The sequence below is a fragment of the Asparagus officinalis genome, chromosome 7 (genome assembly GCF_001876935.1).
Source record: "Asparagus officinalis chromosome 7, Aspof.V1, whole genome shotgun sequence".
In the NCBI taxonomy this organism is placed as follows: Eukaryota; Viridiplantae; Streptophyta; class Magnoliopsida; order Asparagales; family Asparagaceae; genus Asparagus; species Asparagus officinalis.
The window spans coordinates 148,831,599-148,844,958 of record NC_033800.1 but is presented as its reverse complement, the minus strand read 5'-3'; the positions used below and the strand labels follow the sequence as shown (position 1 = coordinate 148,844,958).

Genomic DNA, 13,360 nt, shown 5'->3' with positions numbered 1-13,360 from the left:
AGAACGGAGGTACTAAGACTTATGCTTCCAACAGTTTGTCAGAACAGACCTCGGATATCCCGGAACCGGTAATATGTATTACCATTATCACACAGAATGCAGAACATAAACTATAGGATTTTATTGAAGTAAATTCATTTTGGCAAGATTAATGATGCAAGGTAAACATCCGATGAAAGTGAACACGAGAGCTTGTGATACATCTGATAACATAGGAAATACCCAGATCCATCAACTGCTTAACTCACTAAAGTCCTAGGTAAACAGAAGTAGCATTATACCCTGCAAGGTGAGAGGCGAAAGCTTAAAACACAGCAAGACCTGCCTGCGAAAATCGCAAACGTTTCTCGAACAAACATGATACTCTGGCCTCAGAGGAAAATCTACTTAAACCTCTGAATCCCCGAATTTGCTCAGAGTAAACCTCGCATAATTGGCTAAACTTCTACTTTAACTTCAAGATTCTGTTTATTTGAAGCACTTGGCATCCAGCGCAATTCCTCTCCCTCAAAAGGCTCCTGATCCTCGATTTGTACAATTCTAGTCGTATACTTGAACTCACAGAACCATAGAGAATTGCCCTCAGGATCGTACATATCCCAGAATCCTGAAGCCGCATTAGTCAAAAGTTCACTGTTAAACTTAATTTTTAAAATAGAGAAAGTTATCAAAGCCAATCCTGAAAATAGTAGAAAGGAAATGACCCTTATTTGCCACTTCGCAAAAGTTAAATGTCTTAGTGTTAGAGTACAAGCCTTTTCCACTCATCCAATATCATCCTGCTTGGTGGCAAGAGATCAAGTTGGTTTTTGAGCTTCGGTCTGGGTGCCTCCTGTTTGTCAGCAGAAACATCCTTTGCGGGCACCTTCTTGACTTCAGGCTCCGGCTCTTTAGTCTGTGCAACCTGTGCAGGCTTCTGTGCCGATGGAAGAGGGAGAATCGACTCTGCCTGCTTTGCCTCGCCCATTACCTTGCGGAAGTTTGGCTGATTAACAAGAGTCCAATAGTACCTTTCAACATGGGGATATTGTGATGTGAAGCTCTTCGTCATAACCCGATTGAATCCAGGATGCAGGTTGCATGTCATGACGACATCGGCCAATGTCACTGAATTCCCTACAAGATAAGTATTTGAAGCTAGATGACTGTTGAGAGCTTCCATTATCCTCTTCAGGTTAGAGATTGAAAGTTCCTCAACCTGTGAACAGATTAAAAAAAAAATTAAAGTACAGGTGGAAAATACGTAAGGATGCCTAGCTAAAGGATTGGGACGGATACCCCTTGAATAAATGGCCTGAATCCAACTCTAGGATACACCCACCCTGCAATGCTTGGGTCAAGTTCAGTTGCAGCAAAGTCCACCCATTGCTCAATTTTGGCCTGTAAAATCCAAGCATTAAGGTCGAAACATAATACGTGATAATTTTTAACAAGGTGACGATAATGGATGGAGATCTTACATTTTCAATCAAGGAAGACCCATAAAGAGGATTGTCTGGTTTCAAGCAAGTTACTGGAAACAAAAAGATGCAAGCAATGAATCTAATTTGGCCATTTAGCACTTAAAATACCTTACAGCTTTCCCCTTAGTTCAAATATAATTCAGGAAGGTTTTAACAGTAGATCCCACAGACATTAAGGGTCAAAAAGTTCTAAAATTAACTTGTTAGCGTTATATGAGAATTTTCGGACGAGTATTCTCATATTTGCATAATAGAAGATACTAAAATGCCGATTTCATAGACTTTAGGGTATAAGTGCTGCCAGAAACAAGTAAGGGTATGCAAGTATAATTAATGTAGGCAAGCTATGAGATGTTTAAGTAATCATTAGCCATCCAAATTTATAAAATGAAAGAACAATATGACAATAAGGTACCGTAGCGAGCTATAGTGTTGCTTTCAGTAACTATACCGTCAGGTGTCTCCAATACAGGCATCTGAACAGACATAACATTATTTTAGAGCATAGAAGCACGTATACGAGTAGTATACGAGTAGCGAGACTGATCGCATTGAAATAAAAGTATATACCTTTCCCATGGGATTCATCTTGATGAATTCAGGAGTCCTATTTGAAACCCCCAACTCAAAGTTTCTTGCGAGTTCAACCTCGACCCCACTGTATTCTGCAGCGATAAGCCCTTTCCAAGCGTTTTTATTGTTGGCAGCATGCATCACCTAAGAAGGAAATACTTCAGTTTATCAATAAACCCATAACACAAAATTCAAATATGCATATCCATCACGCAAATCCTCAGACTGAAAGGTTATCAATACCACGATATTTTTGAAAAATTAATAAGGATCATTAACACTTCGCTACCCAAAGTTTACTCTGCTACCCTGAAGTTCTACTTTGACAGTTAGATACCCTAACGGTAAAAGCTTCATTGTTGTTCATTCCAGGACGCTAATTTTTAAACGCAGTACAAGTAAAATGTAGATATTCAGAATACACTAACAGTAAAATTTCAGCATAATTAATTTTAAGAGTTCAACTAAGCTTTTTGCATGTAATTTCCTCGCTTAAGAAAACTTACCAAAGCCATTGTTTTGATCGTAGCTTACTGCTCCCCGACCTCAGATCTGATCAAAACGATGAAAATAAAAAAATGGCGGACAAATTTAGCAAGGATTTAATAAGAGAAGCAGATCGAACTAATGAGAAAAAAAAAAGTATATATATTTGGCGGTTCACTAACTTACGATTGCTTTGGGAGATTGAGGAATGAAATGTTTCCTTTTCTCCACTATGAGGTTTTATATCATCAAGTAATGGATGTTTGAATTAGGGAATTTCACATATAAACCGGCAAATCCTCCATATTTGCAAACTTACCGTCCAAGTCTATCACATTGAGCTAAAATACCCTCAAAAGTTGCATTTAAGGAATATTTCCAACATATATATTCATAATTTCTATTTTACTTGTTTGTTTAGCTGAAATTTACCCCTCCATATCGTTTAAAAACTTGAAATATTAAGTTTGGAGGAAAATTAGCAAATACCTAGATTTAGGGTTAAATTTGCAAATATGGATGATCGTGGGAGTATATGTGTGTAAGACCTGCTTGAACCCACATGGGGTTATTTTGAAGTCTCTCTATAATAGGACGACAAGGATATTGGATCCGTGAATTTATAAAGTTTTTATATTAAGATTCCCTGTGAGCATAAGTATATGTTTTCTGAGCTGGTAAGATTTTTTTATTATAAAAATAGATTTGTATATATCCTCTCGTTTGTCTTTCACACTGGATTCATTCTGTCAATTTTAACTCTCTATTACTTTATGAACAGTTAAATTGTATTGGTCCAAAGCAATAGAATAGGTTTATAGAAACCTGAGTTTTCTGAGGTTTTTAAAATAAAATTTAGGAAATATTTTTCACAAAACAACCTTAACTTTAGGGGGCTCTGGCATTAAACTCCTCTGAACTTTGTAAATAAGATATCATGGGCGTTATTCACACAAATTCAGAAACAATTAGGATAATTTGCCGCAGTAAAGCTTCTGGCAAGGTCAATAATGGAATCAGACATCTGATGAAAGCAACTTGAGATATGCACATCATTAACTGTAAATGTTTTGAATTTGATAGGAGATACCTGTGAAGATGTGGGGGCCACAACCCATGTGAGGAGAAAAACAAAAAATAACACTACAGGCACACCCTTCCACCACACCTTGGGGCACACCCCTCTCACAGCTACAGTGCACGGGGCCCACTTTAGATTTTTTTTTTAAAATCTAAAGTGGGCCCCGTGCACTGTAGCTATGAGAGGGGTGTGCCCCAAGGTGTGGTGGAAGGGTGTGCCTGTAGTACCACTCAAAAACAAAACCGCGTGAATCAATCACGCGTGAAGAGAGAACCCAAGGCCGGCCCACCCGAATACATATGCTGCTATATATATTGATGTATTTGGTTTCTAGGTTTTCGTGCAAGAGGGCAGTGCAAGGCAGCTTTGTTTCTTGGCTTGGTTATTCTTTTGCGGCTGGAGGATAAAAGAAGCAGTCACCATTGTTTTGTTATTTAGGGTTTTGTGCATCTCTTTTGTAGAGAGATAGTGTGAGGGATTTGAGAGTTTGTTTGAGGGTTTAGATTGTGAGTGATTATAAACCCTAGTTGTAATCTCTCCCTCTATTAGTAGATCTCCCCCCTCCTTGCCCCGTGGACGTAGGCAATTTGCCGAACCACGTAAAAATTGGTTGAACTGCTTTTGTGTGATTTGTAATAGCCTTTTAGGTTCCCTCGACGCGCAGTCCTAGAGCTAACGAGAGGAAGAGCTAATATCCCACTTTGATGGGATATTAGGCTTCAGATTCTTGTTCCCTTTGAGAAACAAGAATTCTTATTGCGACCTGACTCTCTTGTTGTGCTGCCGAAGTGCTGCCGAAATTTCCGATGCACGCAACAAGTGGTATCAGAGCCCAGATTTCAGATCTAGGGTGTTTTGGATTAGGTGGAGGAAGATTCAGTTGGAAGCTTGGTTCTTGGAGTTCTAGGCTTCGGTGGAGATAGCATTAGGAGTTGCCGTTGAAGATTTCGTTTTCCTCGTGTGGATAGGAGATCTAGTTGGAATCCGATCTAGGATTCAGTTGGGTGGTTCCTAATTTCTATCAAATTTGTTCTTTCTCTATAATTTGGAGTTAGTTCGTAATGGGAGAAGAAGGTGAAAGCAGCAAATCGATGGCGAGTACAATACAAGTTGGTTTTCAGAACGCTAAGATTAGTGTGGTGAAGTATGACAGCAAAATCAACTTTGGTTTGTGGATGAGCGACGTACAGGATGCGCTCAATGCTCAGAATTTGGAAGAGACCATCATGGTCCACGAGAGACCACCTAAATATGATGAGACGATATGGGAGAAGATGAATAGGAACGCTTGTGGGGTGATCAGGTCCTGTTTGGAACAGGAGCTGAAATATGATATGATTGGGGTGACGTCTGCAATGAAGATGTGGAAAATTTTCAACAACAAGTATCTCACAAAGAGTTGAGAACAGGTTGCACTTGCTGCGAAGACTCTTCAGATTTCAGATGTCCAGAGGTACCTCACTAGCGGCGCATGTGAACAACTACACTAAGTTGTTGTCGGACTTGGCGAATGTTGATGAGAAGATATCGGATGAGTACAAGGTGATTATTTTGTTGGGCTCCTTACCGGATGAGGAGTATGATACCTTCGTGCTCACTTTGTTGAACGGAAGATCTTAGTGACTAACGCTTTGACGAACTACGATTTGAGGAGGAAGGATAAGGAGACTTCCCGCGCTAGTACTTCAGGAGAGGCCTTGTCGACGAGAGGTAGAAGCCCATATCCGAAAGGTGGTAATAGAGGAAGGTCAAAGTCTAGAGGCCGCCACCAATTAACAAAGAACCAATGTGCATTCTGCAAGGAGCAGGGACATTGGAAGAGAGACTGCCCGAAGCTCAAGGAGAAAGAGAATGGCAAGAAAAAGGGCCCGAAGGCCAATGAGGTGAACATTGCGAAAGGCGATGATTCCGATGATTCGTGCTTTTCTCTACTGATTACTCCGGAGGTGAACTATGTGGATGTATTAGATTGGATGCTTGATTCCGGCGCTGCTTTTCATGTGACCCCTAGGCGAGACTGGTTTGCATCTTTTGAGAAAGTCGACGGAGGTGTTGTTGTCATGGGAAATGATCAATCCTGTGGCGTTTGTAGGATAGGTACCGTACGGATTAGGATGCACAATGGAGTAGTCCGTGAGTTAAAGGAGGTGAGATTTGTTCCTCAACTGAAGAAAAATCTAATCTCAGTTGGAGCTTTGGAGGCGAAGGGATTCAAGGTGACTTTCGAAAACGCTGTAGCGAAGGTTACTAAGGGATCATTGATAGTGATGAGGGGAGTCCGCAATCGGAATTTGTATTATCTGAAGGGAAGCACCGAGATTGGCCAGGTTGCTTCGGTTATTTCAGAAGCGGACATGAGCAGACTTTGGCACTATAGATTAGGGCACACAGGTGAAAAGTCACTGCAGGCATTGTGCAAGCAGGGGCTATTGAAGGGAGCCAAGAGTGGGAAGATTGAGTTCTGTGAGCACTGTGTTCTTGGCAAGAAGACGAAGGTGAAGTTCGGGACTGCCATTCATCAGACGAGGGGCATCCTGGATTACGTGCACACAGACGTTTGGGGTCCCACCAAGACTGCATCACTTGGTGGTCGACATTGGTTCGTCACTTTTGCGATTGAGGGGAAAACCCCTATGGAGAAGTGGTCGGGAAAGCCAGCACATGATTATGACCAGCTCAAGGTATTTGGGTGCCCTGCATATTATCATGTTAGAACTGATAAATTGGAACCTCGAGCTAGGAAGGCCATATTTGTAGGATTCAAGCGTGGTGTCAAGGGATGCAAGCTTTGGGATCCAGTGGATAAGAAGATTGTGCTGAGTAGGGATGTCACATTCGATAAGGCTTCTATCTTGAAGCTTCCCAGCTCTCATCAGGTGGAGAGCGACCCGACGGAGGAGATATCGCAGGTGGTGGAGATCGATGCAGCTCCATATTGTCCAGATAGTACAGTATCCATGCAGGTGCTGACTGAGGTGACGTCAGGCGAGCACGACGGTGACACGGAGGATACGAGTACAAATGTGCAGGATCAAGAACCGACGGCTCAGGTTCAGGATTCGATTGCGGCTCGGAGACAGAGGAGAAACATACAGATGCCAGCACGGTATGCCGACACAGTTGCGTATGCACTTCCGGTGGAGAGTATCGATGAGTTAGTGCCTACTACATTCAGAGAGGCCGAGCAGAGTTCGGAGGCTGATTCGTGGCAGGTGGCTATGCAGGAGGAGATGGAATCTCTTCATAAGAACGATACATGGGAGCTTGTTGAGCTTCCAAATGGGCGGAAGGCAATTGGTTGCAAGTGGGTATACACGAAGAAGGAGGGCATTGAGGGCACTCCATTGAGGTTCAAGGCTAGGTTGGTTGCGAATGGCTATGCACAGGAGGAAGGTATTGACTATAATAAGGTTTTCTCTCCGGTGGTGAAGCATTCTTCGATTCGGATTTTGCTAGCTTTGGTGGCACAGTATGGTTTGGAGTTAGATCAGTTGGATGTGAAGACGGCATTTCTTCATGGTGATCTTGATGAAGAAATATATATGACTCAGCCATTGGGATTCCGAGCTACAGGGAAGGAAAAATTAGTTTGCAGATTGAAGAAATCGCTATATGGTTTGAAACAGTCTCCTCGATAGTGGTATAGGCGATTTGATGGTTTTATGCTTGGTCATTCGTACACTCGGAGCCAGTTTGATCCTTGCGTATATTTTCGCAAGTTAAAAGGAGGTGCGTACATCTATTTGTTGCTTTATGTCGATGACATGTTGGTTGCCTCTACTTCCAGGTCGGCTATAGATGAGTTGAAAGTTCAGCTATCAAATGAGTTTGAGATGAAGGACTTGGGTGAGGCGAAGCGCATTCTAGGGATGGAGATCGGCAGAGACAAAAAGAAGGGCAGAATTTATTTGACACAGATGGCTTATTTGAAGAAGGTTCTACAGCGATTCCATGTTAGTATGGATACGAAGCCAGTTGGTGTACCTTTGGGAGCCTATTTGAAGCTTTCAGCTGGTCTTTCATCGAAGTCAGTTGAAGATCGTGAGTTGATGTCGAAGACTCCATATGCGAGTGCGGTAGGGAGCTTGATGTATGCAATGGTATGTACAAGAGCGGATTTGTCACAGGCGGTAAGCATGGTTTCGAGATACATGCATGATCCAGGAGTGGGTCATTGGGACGCCGTGAAATGGATTTTGAGGTATATTCGAGGTACGCTCAATGTTGGTTTAGTTTATGAGCGGGACACTACAGGTGTGCAATTATGCATTGGTTGTGTTGATTCGGATTATGTCGGGGATTTGGATAAGCGTCGGTCTACGACGGGGTATGTGTTTACTTTGACCCGTGCGCCGGTGTGTTGGAGATGCACCTTACAGTCGACAGTGGCTTTGTCTACGACGGAGGCAGAGTATATGGCAGTTACGGAGGCTGTAAAGGAGGCTATTTGGCTTCGAGGACTTTTAGAGGAACTTGGTATATCACAGAGGTCCGTCATTATTTATTATGATAGCATGAGTGCTATCTATTTGGCGAAGAATCAGGTTTTTCATGCGCGGACAAAGCACATTGACGTTCGTTATCACTTCGTTCGAGATGTTCTTGAAGATGGCGATGTGGAGATTATGAAAGTCCACACGAAGGATAATCCGGCGGATATACTCACTAAGGTGGTTCCGAACAATAAGTTTGATCATTGTCGAAACTTGTTGCACATCCGTGATTGTTGAGGTCGTTGACGGCCATTTGGATGAACTACGTTTGGACTCTCGTTTGAGTTCTCGACTTGTTGTGGATTGACTTCGTACTGACCACAACAAGTGAGACATTTGGTTGCTTTGGTGTCGGCTCAGTTTTGAGAAAACTTCACTGAGGTGGAGAATTGTGAAGATGTGGGGGCCACAACCCACGTGAGGAGAAAAACAAAACCGCGTGAATCAATCACGCGCCCACCCGAATACATATGCTGCTATATATATTGATGTATTTGGTTTCTAGGTTTTCGTGCAAGAGGGCAGTGCAATGCGGCTTTGTTTCTTTTCTCTTTTGCGACTGAGGCAGAGGGAAAAGTGCGGGAGCAGGAGGCTGTGATTGTTTGTTCGGTTTTGGGTATTTTTCAGTTGTGCAGTCTTTTGTAGAGAGATAGTGTGAGGGATTTGAGAGTTTGTTTGAGGGTTTAGATTGTGAGTGATTGTAAACCCTAGTTGTAATCTCTCCCTCTATTAGTAGATCTCCCCCCTCCTTGTCCCGTGGACGTAGGCAATTTGTCGAACCACGTAAAAATTGGTTGTACTGCTTTTGTGTGATTTGTAATAGCCTTTTAGGTTCCCTCTACGCGCAGTCCTAGAGCTGACGAGAGGAAGAGCTAATATCCCACTTTGATGGGATATTAGGCTTCAGATTCTTGTTCCCTTTGAGAAACAAGAATTCCTATTGCGACCTGACTTTCTTGTTGTGCTGCCGAAGTGCTGCCGAAATTTCCGCTGCGCGCAACAATACCGAGATCGAGCAACTGCCTAAAATCACTCAAGCCTGTAAGATGACAGACAGACGTTTAAACAAAAAAAAGCCACTAAAATCACACTCTTTTCTCAATTAGACATAATATCCATGCCTCAGAAAACTGCTTAAATATCAGAATCCCCAAAATGACCAACAAAAAGCATCACATGCATGATTGTCAATAGTCTGTTACCATGAAATGCACGCTATATCAAGTGTCCCGCAAAACTGTAACCAGTAACAGATCTTCATTGTGACTTGAACGTTGTCTATTTGAAGCACTTGGCATCCAATAAATCCTCACCCTCAAATGGCTCCTGATCCTCGATCATGGCGTTGACTCGCTCCTTAAATCCTCCAAGAAATTCTAGGATGGGTGACCCCCGGGAAGTTTTCCAGAGGGAGCGCGTGAGTGAGGACAAAACGTACTGAAAAGACATGTGGTGGTTTGTGAGGCCAGTCCATCAGATCTAATAGCGTACCGACTCCGGGATTCCGGGGCGGGGCGTGCCAATAACTTCGTGGAGGCTAAAGTTCATGATTTTATGAGCAATAACCAATGATTTTTGGCCATTTTAAGTTGTTTTGATCAATTGGAAAATAATTTCACGGAGACCAAAATTTACTATTCTATAAACTTTAACTCATGATATTTTGCCATTTTTGGTCGTTTCGATCCATAGCCAAATAATTCTGTGGAGACTCCATGAGCTATATCCCTACAATACTTTCCATTTTTAATCATATCATCCCTTTGGTAAATAATTTCGCAGAGTCCAAAGTTTAAAATTTTGTGAAATATTACCCATGATTATAGTCCAACTTTAGTTAATTCTATCCATTGGTAAATAATTTTGTGAATACCAAAATTCAAGATTTCATTAGCAACAACTTATGATTTTTTTTCATTTTTATTCATTTCAAAATGTTGGTAAATAATTTCGTGGAAGTTAAAATTCATGATTTTAAGAGTTATAAACCATGATTTCTCATTTTTTTTAGTTATTTGGACCCGTTGGCGAATAATTCTAAGGAGACCAAGAATTTAATTTTTGTAAGCTATAACTCACAATTTTTTGCCATTTTTAGTTGCTTCAACCATCGGCTAATAATTGTGCAATAGGTAAAACTCATAATTTTTGAGCTATAACTCATGTTTTTTATCCACTCTTATTCATTTTCACCCTAGAAGAAACATATTGCAAAGGCAAAAATTCATGATTTTATGAGCTATAAACAATAATCATTAGCCATTGTTAGTCATTTATACTAATTAACAAATAATTTCATGGAGGTCAAAGTTTAAGATTTAATGAGCTATAAACCACGACTTTGGTTATTTTTAGTAATTTAACCTATTAATAAATAACTTTGGGGAATTTTAATTTAACGATTTCATGAGCTATAACTCACAATTTTCGACAAATTTTAGTCATTTTGACCCATTGATGAATAATTTTGTGGAATCTAAAATTTATAATTTCATGAGCTATAACTCACGATTTTTAGCTGTTTTTAGTCGTTTCAACCCATTGGCACATAATTTCATGGAAACAAAAATTTAAGATTTTGTGACATGCAATCTATAATTTTTGGACATGTTTAGTTGTTTCAACATGTTGGAAAATAATTTTACAAAGACCAAAATTCACGATTTAATAATCCATAATCCTAATTTCGTAGTGACCAAAATTCACGATTTCATAAGCTATAACCTACGATACTTGGCCATTTTTTGAAAATAATTTCTCGAACGCTAAAATTCATAATTTAATGAACTACAACCCATAATGCATTGACAATATTAATTATTTGACATGTTATCTAAAAATTTCATAGAGGCTAAATCTCACCATTTCATGAGCTATAATCCACAAATTTATCCATTTTCAATTATCTTAACTAGTTGGCAAATAATTTTACGAATGCTAAAATTCATGATTTCATGAGCTATAATCATGATATTTGGTTATTTTTAAGTCATTACAACCCTTTGGAAAATAATTTTTCATTGGCTGTGATTAATGATTTTAAGAGCCATAACCCACGATTAATGACCAATCTTAGTAGTTTACGTCTACTGGCAAAATGTTACCGTGGCCAAAATTCATGATTTTTTGAGCAATAACACAATTTTTGGTTATTTTTAGTTGTTTTGACCTATTGGCTAATGGTTTCATAAAGTAAAAAATTCACAATTTTATGAGATGTAGCCCACGACTATTAGCCATTTTTAGTCATTTTGACCCCTTAGCAAATAACTTTGACGATGTCAAAATTCACAATTTCATGACCAATAACCAATGATTTTTAGTGAATAATTCTATGAAGAAAAAATTCATGATTTCATGCAAATAATTCTATGCAGAAAAATTCATAATTTCATGATTTATAACCCATTATTTTTTGGCAATGTTTAGTCATTTCAACCCATTGATAAATAATTTCATGAAAGCTAAATTTTCTAATTTTATGAGCTATAACCCATGAGTTTTATCTATTTAGTGTGGCCTATTCGTAAGTAATTTTGTGGAGTCCAAAATTCATTATTATATGAAGTATAACCCATAATTATTGGGAAGTTTTAGTTGATTCGACCATTTAGAAATAATCTCATAGTGGCAAAAAGTTACCAAGAGCTATAAACCATGATTTTTGGCTATTTTTAGTTGTTTCTAGTAGCATATAGTTTTGACGAGGCCCAAATTCACAATTTCATTAGCTATAGCCAATGAATATTTTTCTCTTTTTAGTCATTTCGACTAATTGGTAAATAATTTTATAGTAGCCAAAAATCATGATTTCTTCGGTATAACCCCGAATTTTTGGTGATTTTTAATTGTTTTGAGTTATTGAAAAAAAAATTGCGGAAGCCAAATTCACGGTTTTGTATCAGCCCATTGTAGTCATTTATACCCATTATGCAGTGGCCAATATTCATAATTTCTTGAGCTATAACCCATTATTTTTTACTATATTTTTTTATTTCAACCCATTGGTAAATAAGTTTGTGCATGCTGCTATTCACGATTTTATGAGCTATAACCCAGAAATTTACACGATTTTTAGTCATTTTGACCAGTTGGCAAATAATTTCACGGAAGCCCAAATTCACGATTTCATGAGTTGTAACCCATAATTTTGACCATTTTTAGTCATTTTGACCCTTAGGCGTGGCTATAATTCTCAATTTCTTACGCTAAAACCCATGATTATTGGAAAAAAATTTAGTCATTTTGATCCATCGACAAAAAAATTTCGTAGTGGCAAAAATTTATGATTTCATGAATATATGCATGTTTTGTGCATTTGCACTCATATATACATATATATTTTGAATTGATCTCAAATCAATTCCTAGCATACTCAAACATCACAATATGTTATTTATCAACATATAACAAATTTATTATTATTTATCACAAAATATTCAAATTTTTGGGTTTTACACTATATAACGCAAAATTTTGGCCATTTTTAGTCATTTTGATCATTCGGTAAATAATTTCATGTTGGCCATAATTCATGATTTCTTGAGCAATAATACATGAGTATTGACCATTATTTAGTCATTTTAATCCGTTAACAAAAAATTTCATGGTGGCCATAATTCATGATTTCTTGAGCTATAACACATGAGTATTGGCCAATATTTAGTCATTTTAACCAACTGACAAAAAAAATTCACGGTGGTCAAAATTCATGATTTTGTGAGTATTGACTCACGATTTGTGGCTATTTTAATCATTTCAACACACTAGCAAATAATTTTACAGCGTTAAAATTCACGATTTTATGAGTTATAACCCATAATTTTTTATCGTCATTATTTATTTCAACTCATTGGCAAGTATGTTTATGAAGTCTAAGATTCATAATTTTATGAGCTATAACCCACGAGTTTTTGTAAATAATTCTAAAAATGAAAAAAATTAATGAATTCAAGAGTTGCACACAGCTTGTCCATATTTAGTCATTTTGACCCATTGGTAAATAAATTCATGATATTTAAAATTCATGATTTCATATTCTATAACCCATGATTTTTGGATATTTTTAATCATTTTAACCCATTTGCAAATAATTCTGTGCAGGCAAAATGATACAATTTCATGAGCTATAAACCATGATTTTTAACCATTTTTAGTCACTCTAAGCCCGTGGCAAATAATTTTGTAGTGGCTAAGATCCATAATTTTGTAAGTTATAACCCATGATTATTACATATTTTTAGTCATTTCGAGCTATTGGTAAA

At 38.7% G+C, this 13,360-nt stretch overlaps 1 protein-coding gene across 1 annotated transcript; it reads right to left on the bottom strand.

The window, feature by feature from the left end:
* LOC109849277 (elongation factor 1-gamma 2-like) lies at positions 148-2,773 on the bottom strand. Its single transcript, XM_020419089.1, has 7 exons — positions 2,709-2,773; positions 2,543-2,588; positions 2,034-2,180; positions 1,879-1,939; positions 1,461-1,513; positions 1,279-1,380; positions 148-1,198 (listed from the first exon to the last, which is right to left on the bottom strand). Exons 2-7 carry the CDS (start codon positions 2,549-2,551, stop codon positions 743-745), a joined length of 828 nt encoding a protein of 275 aa, XP_020274678.1. The 5' UTR covers positions 2,552-2,588; positions 2,709-2,773; the 3' UTR covers positions 148-742.

Bases quoted from the DNA above. Each gene is read 5' to 3' on its own strand.
- LOC109849277 (XM_020419089.1), bottom strand. The intron at 1,381-1,460 runs GTAAGATCTCCA...TGGATTTTACAG, and splicing joins GGTCTTCCTTGATTGAAAAT to GCCAAAATTGAGCAATGGGT. The intron at 1,199-1,278 runs GTATCCGTCCCA...ATCTGTTCACAG, and splicing joins TCAGGCCATTTATTCAAGGG to GTTGAGGAACTTTCAATCTC.